General features: G+C 38.9%; 1 protein-coding gene across 6 annotated transcripts in view; it reads right to left on the bottom strand.

Annotated features, from left to right (window-relative positions):
* Nucleotides 1-3,201: 3,201 nt before the first annotated feature.
* Nucleotides 3,202-14,465, bottom strand: part of LYPD6 (LY6/PLAUR domain containing 6) — a 151,274-nt gene continuing 140,010 nt past the window's right edge. For 4 of the 6 annotated variants that reach the window (XM_043995427.1, XM_043995426.1, XM_043995428.1 and 1 more), the window contains 2 exons: nt 8,740-8,870; nt 3,202-6,783 (listed from right to left, as the gene is read on the bottom strand). In XM_043995427.1, the coding sequence (XP_043851362.1) occupies nt 6,616-6,783; nt 8,740-8,870 (299 nt within the window). In that variant the 3' untranslated portion in view covers nt 3,202-6,615. The remainder of the gene's footprint in view (nt 6,784-8,739; nt 8,871-14,465) is intronic. The other 2 variants (XM_043995430.1, XM_043995431.1) reach the window with 2 other exon arrangements.

Genomic DNA, 14,465 nt, shown 5'->3' on the forward strand with positions numbered 1-14,465 from the left:
TGGATTGTTATCATGATTTTTCAGATAAGTATACTCGGAGTAAAGGAATTTCATGGATCATAGATCATAGATACAGAACTGGAAGGGGTCACTGGAAGCCATATAGTATAACCTCCTCATTTGACAGATGAAGAAACTTCGTTTCAGGGTACTTAAGTGACTTGCCCAGGGACCCACAGGTAATATAAAGCAGAACTGTGTTCACTGTCAAAAAGTGAGAAATGTCATACTAGGATTCAGATCCAGGTCTCATAACTCTCCATGTCATATATATATATATATATGTGTGTGTGTGTGTGTGTGTGTATGTATGTATACACACACACACACACACACACACACACATATATATATATAAAATTTTCCCCCACTATACTATGCTATTTCTATTTTGTTGTTGTTATTCAGTCATTTTCAGTTATTTCTGACTCTTCATGACCCCATTTGGCATTTTTGTAGGCAAAGATACTGAAGTAGTTAGCCATTTCCTTCTCCAGATCATTTTATAGATGGGGAAACTGAGGTAAACAGGGTTAAGTGACTTGTCTAGGGTCATATAGCTATTAAGTATCTGAAGACAGATTTGAACTCAGGGCTTCCTGACTCCAGGCCCATCACTCAATCTACTGAGCCACCTAGTTGCCCCATGTTTCTCTCCATAGAGTTCTACAGTAATATTGCTTTTAAAAATACAATTTAAAATTCTAAGAAATGCTAGAACCCAAAGTGAATGCCACCAGATATAACTTATGTAAATGGCATTTCCCTGCAAGTTTCAAATAGATTTTACATTTATGACAACCCAGTAGAATACAGGCTCCTGGGGGCAGGAACGATTTCTGTTTTATCTCTTTACTCCTAGGGCTTGAGTACAGTACTTTGCACAGAACAGGCTTTTAAGAAATGTTTGCTGAATGGAATTTAATGGAAGAGAAGGCATAGCTAGTACTCATTAGAAAGATGAATGGTTCTTAGATATGTTTCCATTTGCCAGTTTGACTGAGCTGGTTGTCTACACTCTTCACACCCACCTTCACCTCCTCCCTTCTCTCCAGGAACACATGTGCTCAGAAGGAATCCTTTCAGGGAGACTAAAGAAGAAACAAATGCGAGTCCAGTGAATGGCAGTGCTCTCAGGTTACCCCCCCCCATGATATTTGCTTTTTTTTGGGGGGGGGTGAGGCAATTGGGGTTAAGTGACATGCCCAGGGTCACATAGCTAGTAAGTGTCAAGTGTCTGAGGCTGGATTTGAACTCAGGTCCTCCTGAATCCAGGGCCAGTGCTTTATCCACTGCACCACCTAGCTGCCCTGATGTTTGCTTCTTAAGAGACTTTGACAATAGACAACAGCACCTTCCCCATGGAGAAACCCAGTAGATTCTTTTAGGAGTAAAAGGAGCAAGAGGTAGGGAGAAAACTCCTAAGAATTGAGTTGATATGATCCTTCCACATCTGAAGGTCGCCTGAGCATTCCTAGGGATACTGGGGGTGGGTAGGGAGGGATATCTTGGTTCCCATCCACTAGCAACTCCTTTCACTATTCTGTACCTTACTGAGCCACCTCTCCCAAGAACATGCTCTACAAACCCTTTAGATTAAAGGTAATAAAAAGAGAAACATTATTCCCTTGTGACATAGACTGTCCATTCACCAGGCCATCTTGTGGGATCCAGCATCCTGTTTCCTAGGGCAGATTTGGCTAAGTTCCCTCGGTATTCTAGCCATTGTTTTATAGTTTGTATTTGGCTTCTTTTTTTTTTTAAATCTAGGAATCAAGATAGCTGTGAATAATACTAATCCCTACAATCTAGGGCCCAAGGTTTAGTGGCTCAGTGATAGTGATAGTGGAGATTAGGATTTAAACCCACAAAGGTTTTCTATCCTTGGAAAGAGCTGGATCCAGAATGAAATACGCAGTGTAGGTTTTTTGTTACATGGGAGTAAATGCTTCCATTTTTATTAACTCTTGTATAATGTGACCAAATGATTTTTAGGGACTGTGCTTGGGAAAGGTCATTCATTGAGACACAGCAAGTGCTATAATGAATAGGAATGCCTAGTGAGTGGGGACAATGTTTCTCCATATCCTTGGGGACTATTAGAAGACTCTTAAGGCTTATCTGTTTCATTTTCCTTTGGTCTTCTATCTTGATCCTTTTAGACCCAGGATAGTCATACATGGCCCTGATTTTAGTTTTGTTGATGGTAATATTCACATCGTATAACATAATCATAAAGAGTATAATCAAGATGAAAGATTTTCATTTCCTTGGTTGGTCGGGGAGGTGTGTGTGTGTGTGTGTGTGTGTGTGTGGTATGGGGAGGATTAAGACATTTGCTTCCTGTTGCATAGGGAAGTTCCAAGCAATGACTGTGCTTTCTACTATATGACCATGAACACAAGTGACTGTAAAAGATAAGAAGGAAAAATTGTTTTTTAATAGCAGATAAGAGTGCTACTCTGGAATTAGGAAGGCCTGGATTCAAATCCCACCTCAGGTTCTTATTTATTGTTGTTTAGTCATTTTCCATCCAGTTCCTTTTCCAGATAAGGAAACCTAGGCAGTGAAATGACTTGCCCAAGGTCACATAGCCAGTAAGTATCTGAAGCTAGATTTGAACTCACAAAGATGAGCCTTCCTGACTTCAGGTCCACCACTCTATCCACTATACCACTTAGCTGCCTCCAGGTTCTAATTAGTTTTGTGAATCTGGGTAAGTCTCTTTCCTTTTCTGTAAAAGGGGAAAGCAATAACATCTACCTCATAGGGTATGTGTGAGAATTAAATAGGATAATGTCCAGACCTTGCAAACTCTAAAGCTTAATAAAAGTGAGTTATTCTTCTTCTTGATCATGACAAACATGTTCTAGGGAAAATCAATTGCGGGCCTATTTTTAAAACCATCTGTTTCAAATAACCCATAAACTCTTTGTCCTTTGAATTTCTGAAACCCATTGTCTATGTGGCTCATTCAACACATACACTGGCATTGTTAGCTGTCTTTTTAAGTGCCTATGGTTTTATCTCCCTAACTAAAGGCAGGGACTTTCTGGAGCCTTCATTGTATTCTCTTTAATGCCTAGAGAAGACTATTGCACAAAGTAGGCACTCAACATGTTTTTGACAATTGCTTGCTTGATGTATTTGTAGGTAAGAGTTGAAATGCATTTAAAATCTTTATTTCATCCATTTACAAAATGTACAGTATTTACAAAATTTAGATATCCATCAAGCCCATTTTAAAATGAGAATGTTGTGGAGAATCTAAAAATAAATAGATGACATATAGGAATTAAATACACATGACTGCTCTTTGTACTTCATGCAGCTGCTGATGGTGGCATTTTCTAGAATTAATGTCGTAGAAAGGCCAGACTAGCAATGTGCCTTTCATGTGGATGACCTGTCCCTTGGTGGGCTACTCTAGGTTGTAGGGAAGGCCTGGAATGTATAGCTTACTGCATTCTTTTGTACAGAAAACCCCCCATAACCCATCCTAATGGATGCATGCAGTACCAGGTTTTCAGATCTGTTGATAAACCCTGGCTTAGAGATATTATTCAAGGACATGGATTTGACCACCCAGGCTAACGGATCCTGCACGATACGTAGCCAGGAAGGCCTTTGTATGACCTCTTCATTCAGTGGGGACCAACATTTGTGTTTTGTCTCTTACTCAAAGTGCCATGCATTACTTTAAAAGCAATCAAGGGAGAGAGACCCATGCATGCAAATCTATTTGTAGACATGAAGGACATCAACACCTCCATTATATTTTATAGCATCTTTAGTAGCAACATCAAAATGTCACCTCTTTCAGCAAGAGGAATGAGGCAGACATACAGAAAGAAGCAAATGGTCAGGTCAGAGTTCTGGATTGATGGCTGCCTGCCTGGGCAGGGTTAGACGACTTCCACAAAGCAGGTTGGTAAAAGTCCATGATGTCAGGCCACTGGACAGAGTTTCCGAGGGGTGGATAGTTCATCACTGTTTCCTTCCACATCCTTATACATCAAAAGGACCTGTGATTTCATTAGTATCACCTTTACCAATGTAGATTACACCCTCTCCAAGACTTAATAGTCTTATCCCAAACATGAACACCTAAAACTGCAAAGAGAATAGGTTGCCCCATAGCCTATTGGGAAAAATGCCTAATTATACTCTGAGGTAGTTTGATGTTGTGAATAAACTTCTGTGACCTTTAGAGATGAGCTCCAAGAACTGTCCCCATTGCTCTACTGGGGCTCCATTAGAAACTGGATTAAATCAAGCCACATTTAAAGTGAATAGGAGAGACCTTGCTTTAGGCCGCTATAGCAAAACCACCAACACTGAACGTTAAGTGCTCTATTTCTCCAGTATCCATCATAATTTCTAGGGTACCTTTCATGGTAAACATTCTAAGGCTCTTTGCCATTATTCAGCTGAATGCTCACTCACTTGCCTCAAGTGTATGTTGATACACAGGCAGTATCTCTCTTAAAAAGAATGTCAAGAGGCAGCATCCTAAGGCCCAATGTCTCAAATAGTAAATTCCATCTTAGATCACATCATAGAGCTAGAGCTAGATGAATATCAGAGGCCATCTAATCCATGTAAAGAATTAATTGTTAATTGAGGTTTTTATGCCCCAGGCCAGTGTGCGCCCCGAGGCATTAAAACCTCAATTAACAATGAATTCTTTACATCCAACTTCCTAATTTTACATATGAGGAGATTGAAGTCTAGGGAAATTAGGTGACTTGTCCAAGGTCACACAGGTTTTGAAAAGGCAGGTTTTGAACCTGAGTCTTCTGACTCCAGGGACAGTGTTCTTTCCACTGTACCACATTGCCTCCTTATTCCCAAGAAAGATTCCATGTTAAATTCTTTAGGACTTTATAGCCAAAAAATTCCCACTCTTCAAATGGATGCAGCACTTTTAAGTTATTTTCAGAGACATCTCCCTGACTGTGGCACTTGGACCCTGGTGCTGTTTTCCTCTTCATTAGCAGAGGTTCCATTCTGTTTCATCCTGCACTCTCAGTGTGAATCTACGCAGAAACTCAGGACAATAATGATTATCGTGTGCAAATGTTCCTAGTGCAACCCTGCTGAGGAAACCATCCTACAATATCTTTTGAGATAAAACACACTTAGCTCATGCAACACAAGGCAACTCTTTTTCAGCATTGGTGCAAAGGATAATTGATGACTTTCAACAAAAATATATTACACGCTTTACTGCTCTTTAAAAATAACCTCTCTGAACATGGTCTGAACAATGGAATTTTTTATAATACATTATATTTTTAGTTATGTCATAGAAAAATAAATATTGTATAAATGATTTACAAGAAAAAAGAAAAATAGCAACATAGAATGTAAAAAATATACCTAAGAATGGTGAAAACTTCACCCTCTATCTACCTCAGGAGCAAACATCCCCCCAAAAGGAGAGTTTGCAATTGCTAAGGCCCCTTTACCTACTCTCACATAGCACCTTTCCCCCCCACCTACTCATACCCAATATTTCTTCCCTGCCTCCCAGTCCACAGATATCAACCAATGGTTCTGTCCCAGTGCTTCAATCATTTATCTCTGTGAGGATTATGGGAATTCAGTGGTAGAAGAACCACAGGTAGAAGGGTGACTCTACTGCTATTTAACTGGCTCTAGTCTCCCCTGTGAGTGCAGGAGAGGGATGACTGAGTGAGTCCCTTCCTGGGCTCAGAGGGAATGGTGCTATCCCCCAAGCTCCTCCTTCCTTCAACCTCTGTTCTACTGGGATCAGGAGTGGGAAAAAACCCCAGTGGCTTTTCATTCCTGTTATAGAGAACCCTACACAGGGACTTCAATTGAAGTGTAGTTTCTAAATTCATTACAAGAAAGAGACTGTTTCATTATTTGTATACTCAATGCCTGTCCAGTGCCTGGCACATAGTAGGCATTAAATAAATACTTGATTGATGTGAGGAAAATGGACAGAAGCTAGAATTCCCAACAACTCTAGACAGAGCCCTACACACAGGGCCAAGCATAGTCATGGTATAAATATTTGACCCAGATATGCTTGGGGTTGAACTTTTCTCCTAAATCCTCTCCATGTACACCAATATCTTTATAATTCTTGCTACCTCTCAAAATGAACAGAGATGGACCTGATCCTTAGATAAATTATCTCTGTGGAGTTTTGTGTTTGTTTTTATATAGTTCTCACTTGTGTAAGGTAACTTAACTCTTCCAGATACCCAATCAAAAGGCTTTCCATTAAGACTAAAGGAAAATTCTAAACATGAATTTGTGGTTGCAGTTAAACAAATATAGAGCCAGATCAGAGAGGAAAAAGGTTTTGGGATACAGAACTCAGAAGTGCATGCTGGGAACAGTCTGGTTTAAAAAGGGGCTTGGGGTATTCAAGATGATCACAATGGAGTAATTTTTGTTCCCTAACTTGAAGCAGTAATACTTGACTGGCATGTCCCCAGACACCTAAAGGTCTTAGTAATGGGAACATCCTTAAATATTATAATTTAAAATATGTGCTATAGTTAGGCCAATGGCATATCTAGGGATATATCCTCCTTCCAAATCTGCCTGGTTCACTAAACAAATGGCACCTCAGAGTTATTAGGAGGTTAATCCTAATAACACACACAGACATGACATTATTACTGACACATGATGGGAGTGGCCAGTTGTCTGATTGATGGGGGATGTTGTGGCAAATACGGCATCTGTTTCATTGCGGGGTAATGGCAAGTTACATATATTTCCTTCACAGCAAGAAGTACAGACCTAAAAGAAAGAAAGAAAGAAAAATAATGGTGAGAAGACATTAAGATGAAGCAAGAGGCAGAGATATGTAGAAAGAACATTTCAACTCACAGAAAAGATCATTTGAATGCCAAAATGAGCAGGAAAAAAGTTCTGGAAAGGAAATGGTCAGCCCTCCTTTGGTTGCATATGATAATATCATCAAAGACAAAGAACTTTAGCTGTGGACTTTATGGGATCCAGGTTTAGCAATAGTATAAGGCTATGTATACTTACTTTATACACCTATATGCCCAGGGTCATGTAAAAATTTCTTGGGTGAAAAGGAGTCACAAGTAGAGAAAAAGTTTAAGAAGCCCTGCCCCATAGCAATAAAAGCATGAGTCTAAATCCTATTTCTATTATAAAGGGAGAGAGAGAGATTTGGAAAAGATAACAAAACCAAAATATACTAATAATATTTTCAAAGGCTTTCTTTACACTAGCCCTGTGAGATGTAAGATTATTAGTTCTACTTTACAGATAAAGAAATTGAAGCTTATAAAACTTGCCTGCAGTTACAATATAGGAGTCAGAATTAGGATTGGTCAGGTACTGAGAGAAGTAATTGGCAGAGGGAGAAGTATTTGATTGCTTTTTTTCTTTTTTGGAATTAAAAAGGATTTATTAAATTCTTATTATGTGCCAAGAACTGTCCTAAGAATTGAGGATATAAATGCAAGTAAATCAACACCTCTTTTATTTTTGCTGATATTTTTTACCTTTAAAAAAGCAAGAATAACTTAAAACAAAATATGTAAGGTATCTACATAAGAATAACAAATTCAGACAACCTACTACCAAGACTGCCCCTTCCCCTTCTTTAAGTACCCATCAAACCGCCATTCTGTGACTTTTCCATCTACTTGCCTTCAAGGCTACATTGGATGTTCATTTTAACTTAAACTCATTTGAGTAAAATGGTAGAGGTAAGAGACATGGGTAAGTAAAAATAGTGTGGCATGTCCTTATTCTCAGCTCTAACTACAAACCCACCTACTCAGGGTGGATCCATGTGGCAGCATTAACCAAACTCAACAGCTGCTGGGGTGGGGAGGGCAGCCAGGTGGCACAGTGGATGAAGCACCAGCCCTGGATTCAGGAGAACCTGAGTTAAAATCTGGCCTCAGACACTTGACACTTACTAGCTGTGTGACCCTGGGCAAGTCACTTAACCCTCATTGTCCTGGAAAAATTTTAAAAAAGAGCTAGTGGGTACTTCTCAAATAAACATTACAAAGAGAGAAATGGGCCTCTCTTTTGCCCAAAGCAATGGAGGTCAAATAGACTCTACTGTGTAGGAAGCCATCATAGCTTACCCTGGCTGGGAGTTTCTGCAGTTGTCCCTTTGTTTTTTTTCCCTGGAAATTTAATTATACTCCTAGGAAAGAGGAGCTACCAGTCTAAGAGACATTCTAGTGCCTTCCTCTGTTAATCATTTCCTATTTATCCTCTGCTTGTTTGTACATATTTGTTTGCTTGTTGTCTTCCCCCATTTGATGATGAACACCTTTAGGGTAAAGACTGTCTTTTGGCTCTTTTTGTATTCCCAGTGCCTAGCACAGTTCCTGGAACATATTAGGTGATTAATTAATGTTTACTGACTGCCTAACCAACCTCAATGTTTATCCCGGATTCCCTTTTAACTTAGTTCTTAAGGATATGAGGGTAAAGCTGGAGAAGGCAATGGCAAACCACCCCAGTATCTTTGCCAAGAAAATCCCAAATAGCATCACAAAGAGTCAGACATGACTGGGGAAAAAAAGACAACCTATGAGGGTAAGCAGAAGAATATACTTCCTTGGATACGGAGCATAAAGATAGGTACAGAAGCAGCAGCTTGGTAGTTTCTTGGGAGTAAACTGTGGCCAAAGCCAGATATATGACTTAATAGAATTGCATCTGATTTGTACCAATCATGTTCTGTTGGTCTCTGACCTTGTGTCCTTCTTTTTCTAAGTCTACACAGCCAGTAGACAAGCATTCTTCCAGAGGCACGCAACGTTTGGTGACTGATATGCTGTTTCCAGTGGTTTCCATGATGTGTTGAGTGTAGCAGTATCTGGTCTCTGTCAAACAAAGAAAACACATTTTTATTGGAGAGGGGGGAAGCCAGCTCAATATTCTTGAGAGTCAAAAGTCTTGTGTGTACATGACAATGGAGAGACACACTTTCACCTCAATGAAAGGGACATTAATCACAATGTGCATATAACAATACAAGAATTATTTTATCTTTTAATTTTCAACATCTTGAAATTTTTATGTAATCCCACTCACTATCTATTTTTGTTAGCTTCCCCTTAGATTCATTGAAGGCATTCTAAACAACATGGATCTGGGTCTTTTTCATAGCCCTACCCTAAGAAAGGGGTTATTTCCCCTTTGTCAGGAGTAGGAACATACTTCCTTTATTTTTTTTTTCTTTGAGTGGAGGGATAAGGTAGGGGTGTCGAGTTATAAGGACTTTGAAGGGGTTAAAATTCAATCCAAACAAGCCTTTATTAAGAGCCTCCTATGTTCAAGGTATGAGTCAGCTTGGTATAATAGATAAAAACATTTACAGATTCATATAGAACTGGGTTCAAATCCCATTTTTAACACATACTGACTGTGTAATATATAGCCTTTTATTTGATATAGACAATAATGCAAGAAATGGGCTCTTAATTTCGTGATATGGATGCCACTAGTGTCTGATGAAACCCATGGACCCCTTCTCAAAGAAATGTCTTTTGGGGGGGGAGGCAATGAGGGTTAAGTGACTTGCCCAGTGTCACACAGGTCCTATTGAATCCAGGGCCAGCATTTTATCCACTGTGCTACCTAGCTGCCCCCAGCAATGTCTTTTAATGCATAAAATAAAATACATATGATTATGAAGGAAACCAAGTATATTCAATTATAGTTATCAATATGCAAAAAACATTCATGGGCACCCTGAAATCTATCCACAGACCCCTTGAGGGTTTATGGCGGCAGGGTTAAGAACCCCTGATCTAAGAGTATAATTAGTTGTAGAGCATGGACCAATCTGTAATCATAAAAAGCACTTTACTCCTTTAAGGAGTTTGCTATATCAATGAAATCACAGGACCAGTCCCCCACCAAACCCTTGCCCACCCTGGTCCCTAGATGTGTAAGACATTCTTTGAGAACTAGGGAGGTACAATCTTGTAATTTCATCAGCATAGAAATGAGCAGTCTGGAAACTTGTACCACTGATGAGTCTTTTACTACCATTTTAAGAGAATTGCCTAGAGCACCAAGAGGTTAATAGCATAACATTAGAGAAGAATGGGAGACCAGGTCTTCCTAAATGGATGTTATCCACCATACCAGGTTGGGGACACAAAGGCAGGAATGAAATATAGCCCCTAGCCTTAAGAAGCTAATGTTCTATTGGGAGATTTTTAAAAAAATCAACAGATATACAAATACAAGATAATTTAAAAGGGGAGACAGTGCTAACAACTAGTATTTTGAAACATATTTGAGAAATACAGGACTAATGGAACAGGAATAACAACCTGGAAAACTAGGTAATTATGGTTTTCCAGTACATGGAGTTCATAGAATTTAGAGGCAGAATAAATTGATTAACTCTGTATTAGGAGGGATTTTCCTTAAGTACAAGAAAAAGTTCTTTTGTTTTGTTTTGTTTTTTTGGGTGAAGCAGTTGGGATTAAGTGACTTGCTCGGGGTTACACAGCTAGTAAAGTGTCAAGTGTCTGTTGAAGCTAGATTTGAACTCAGGTCCTCCTGATGCCAGGGCTGGTGCTCTATCCACTGCACTCACTCCCTAGCTGCCCCTAGAAAAACTTTCTTAACAATAAAATTGCCTAGATGCTTATATAATTTAAAAAGAAAAGTTGAAAAGAAATCAATTTAGATGTTTCTTAAAAGATAAAAGTTCTCTAAGATAGGTTCAATGTCATGCTGCACAGCTCTCACTTAGACCTTTGCAGGTTAAACAATGTTTTGTACCATTTCCTCTGGTCCTCCTATAACCCCAAGAAAGAGGTATAATTTCTTCCACATTCTAGATGAACAAAATGAAACTCAGAGAAGCCAACTCAAATGCCCAAATGCAATGAGCTAATCCATGCTGGAGACAGGGTTAGACCTCAAGTCTTCTGGATCTAGCATGCCTTCCTTTTAAACCATGGGGCCTCTCTGCATGAAGGCAGCATGATAAATTAGATCATTTTTTCATGTCCCTCCCAGGCCTGCAAGTCTGGGAAAACTTCAGGTATTTTGACACATCATGGGGATGTTTATATGTAATTTAAAAACTAAAGAAAGATAACTTTCCCAGTATAATTCTAGAAGGCCTCCAGGCAGTGTCCAACATTCTAGGTCTCAGTTTTCGTGTCTAAAAAATAGTAAATAATTCTCAAGAGGTGTCATTGCACCATTCCTCCACTCTACCATGGATACACCTATGCATACTTTATACATTTTAGGCATTCAGTGGCTAATACAGAATTATGACCTACTGTGATATTATTTATTGGGCAATAAAAAACCCCACCAGACTCCGTCATCCTTTTGGCATCTTATAACTCAAGAAGCCATAATATCTAGGGCAAGAGAGCTTGAACATTTCAGGTGTTGGTTATGATCCAAGACAGACCACCTCTATGCATTTTTTGAAACTATGAAAATATAGGGATCTTAATAAGCTTTCTAGACATTACCAATGAAGAAGTTCAAGAAGGTTCTCTGGTTGAATTAGACGGCCTATAGAAACTTGCCAAAATTTACCACAAGGCACATTTATAGTTACTCTATATACAGGGTAAACTCATTTTTCAGGAACAGCTTAATGACACCCAGTTCTAAGGGGCCTTATTTTTCGAGGCTTACTGAATGCATCATAGACTTAGAGCTAGTAGGGGTCATCTAGTAATATATAACAGTAACATCTAATAATACTAACAGAAGTGACAATAAACAATAGCGACATTAATGTAATAATGTAAATATAAACATGTTATGTAAATTAATATATAATATACATTAAATATATTATAGACAAATAATATATAATAATAAAATTTGCAATAATAACAATAATTTGTAGTAGTAATAATAGTTAACATTTGTATAGTACTTTAAGGTTTACAAAGAGCCTTCCATATATAGAAGAGAGCTAGCATGATCTGTGTAGGGTTTTAAGTGGCAGAGCCAGGATTCAAATTGAAATCCTTTGACTTAAAATCCAGGCCATTTTCCACTGGAGAAATGAAGCTTTTTTGAAGATAGATGAGTGAACAGAGTAGCTACCCCAAACACCCCTTGGAAATATCGCAATTGAATATTCTTGGCCCTAAGTCTTTATGGTATTTAAAAACACTGCCATGATCTCCTGATCCTTTTCTGGAGAGAAGGTAGGCCTCAATTCCCTTCAAGGCAGGGCGAGGACATTCTCTCTCCTAGGCTATTTAGTGTACTGGAAATGATTTTATTAAACAGGCCCCACTGACCTGTAAGCATTAATATGCCTGTTAGAGGGGTCTGTGGACTATTTACTAGCATGAGTCTAAGTCAAGGGATTCCTCACAGAAGCTCTTGGAAATGACAAAAACCTTCCCATTCCTTTACTTTCAAATGCTCAATCATGTTAATAAAAAAGGAATGCTCTTATCTCCTCCACTCACCTCATCAGCCAAGGAAGGAGCCAGATAACTAAAAGCAGCTGCCTTGGGTTTTACTGCTCCAAAGGTAAATAGAAACTACTGAGATAATATCTCATCCAGGGTGCAGGTAAATCACTTTATGACTTCAAATTTATAAATCAGATATGTTCTCCAAATAATGAATTATTCTCGTTTTAAAGTAGCTTTGTGGTGACAATGATTTGTTCAATTTAGACATAACTTTTTCCTTACACCTCTCCCTTAGGCCATGAGATACTTAATTATCTTTTTGGTAAAAATTATTTCATTGAATAAGATGCAAAAGGAATAAAGATGTCTTCTGAGTTTACCCTTGGTAAGAGCAAAGAGCCTGTTCCAAGAATAGAAAGGAACAGGCAAGTCTTTGTTGTTCAAACCCCCATTGGTGGTTCACTTAAGAGTTTTGCAAGGATATATGTGTCATGGGGAGCAGAAGTTCTCTGGGGCACATCAAGGAATCTTCTCCTTGAGAAACTAAACCGGAGGACAGATACCCTAAAGAGATAAGCTGAACCAGTTTGGATTGAGCTAGCTTTGGGACTTCCACCCTTCATTCTGGTCTCCCTTACCCCTGGGGAGATAAATTTGGGTGTGGCTGTGGCCTTTGTGTCCTGAAGAGAAATCCGTAGCTACCCCTCACCCAATTCCTCCAGTCACTACCAGTGGGGGATGGTCTACCCTCACTAAAGGAACTTTCCACAGGCAAATGGTCCACCCCCATCAGGCCTCTATAAAAGTACCTACCAGCCTCCTGCTCAAGGGGATTGGTACCTCTGAGCCACGTGCTTTGTGCCTATCTCCCCATGAGAAGTCCAAGGATTTCTTTCATGGTTTCCCTCTCCCCACTTCCCTTCCCTTGCCCCTAAATAAACTACCACCTTATTCTAACTACTTTTGTGTGCAAGAGGGTGTAATTCTTTAAAGAGGAATTCTTAAGAACCCCAACCCCTAACCCAAACCCATACCCCATTTCCCCCATTACATATATACACACACACACACTTTAAATTAGGCTATCCAATCTCAATAAGCACAAATATGACCCCCAAAACACCTACATTGTTACTACTATCATCAAAACATCAGAGTGCTCATTCCTGTAGCATTAGAATTCCAAGTACTCATTCCACTTCTTCTCTCACCCAGATACTAGGCTTAGAAATGCTTTGCTCCCAATGTGAAAGGAATCACTCAGCCTTAATTCTCTGATAAAGTGATGTCTTTGCAAAAATTATTCAGACATTTGGTCTCAAAATAGTAGGTGAGTTCTAATGTTGGTGAATGCTGAACATCAGCTGCAGAACACTATTTTCACCATGTATTTTGATAGCCCTTGAGTTAGTCTTAAGGTTATGTAAGAAATGGGCTCCCTGATAACACCAGGTAAAAGGATTTCAAAGGCTTTGTTCTAAAGATAAGACGTGTATTTGAATTTCTACCTGCTTAGTTTTTGGCCACTAAAATCCCATATTCTTATAAATACATAATATTCCCACTGGTTGCAAAACAAAAATCGCCCACTACGAGATTCGCAGAAATTGTACGAAAAGCAGATCGAGGTGTTCAGTGAATTATTTATTGAGAAAAACAGAACCATGATTTTCATAAAGCCTCTACACACATGTATGGAGACATCACATTTCCATCAGTGTTCATATCTAAATTCTGAAATGGAAAATCGTTTGGGCCATGATGTAGAGTCATTAATTGGCAGGTAATAACACAGGTTTCTTTTGACCATCCACATTCAGCTCCTCATAATGAGTATCTGTGTTTTTACACTACTTTGCTTACGTAATATGGACAACATTATTCTAAAAATTGAACAAATCACATTCAAAAAGGTTTCTTGTGAGCTGGTTGTATATGCAGATTGCTTTTCCTCACAGAACTATAGTATTTTAACTCTTTAGGAATATGTTAACTGAAGAGATGTAAGAGGAAAATGTCATTTGAAAGATAAGAGATTAAAGAGAGATATGT

The sequence above is a fragment of the Dromiciops gliroides genome, chromosome 3, assembly GCF_019393635.1.
Source record: "Dromiciops gliroides isolate mDroGli1 chromosome 3, mDroGli1.pri, whole genome shotgun sequence".
In the NCBI taxonomy this organism is placed as follows: domain Eukaryota; kingdom Metazoa; phylum Chordata; class Mammalia; order Microbiotheria; family Microbiotheriidae; genus Dromiciops; species Dromiciops gliroides.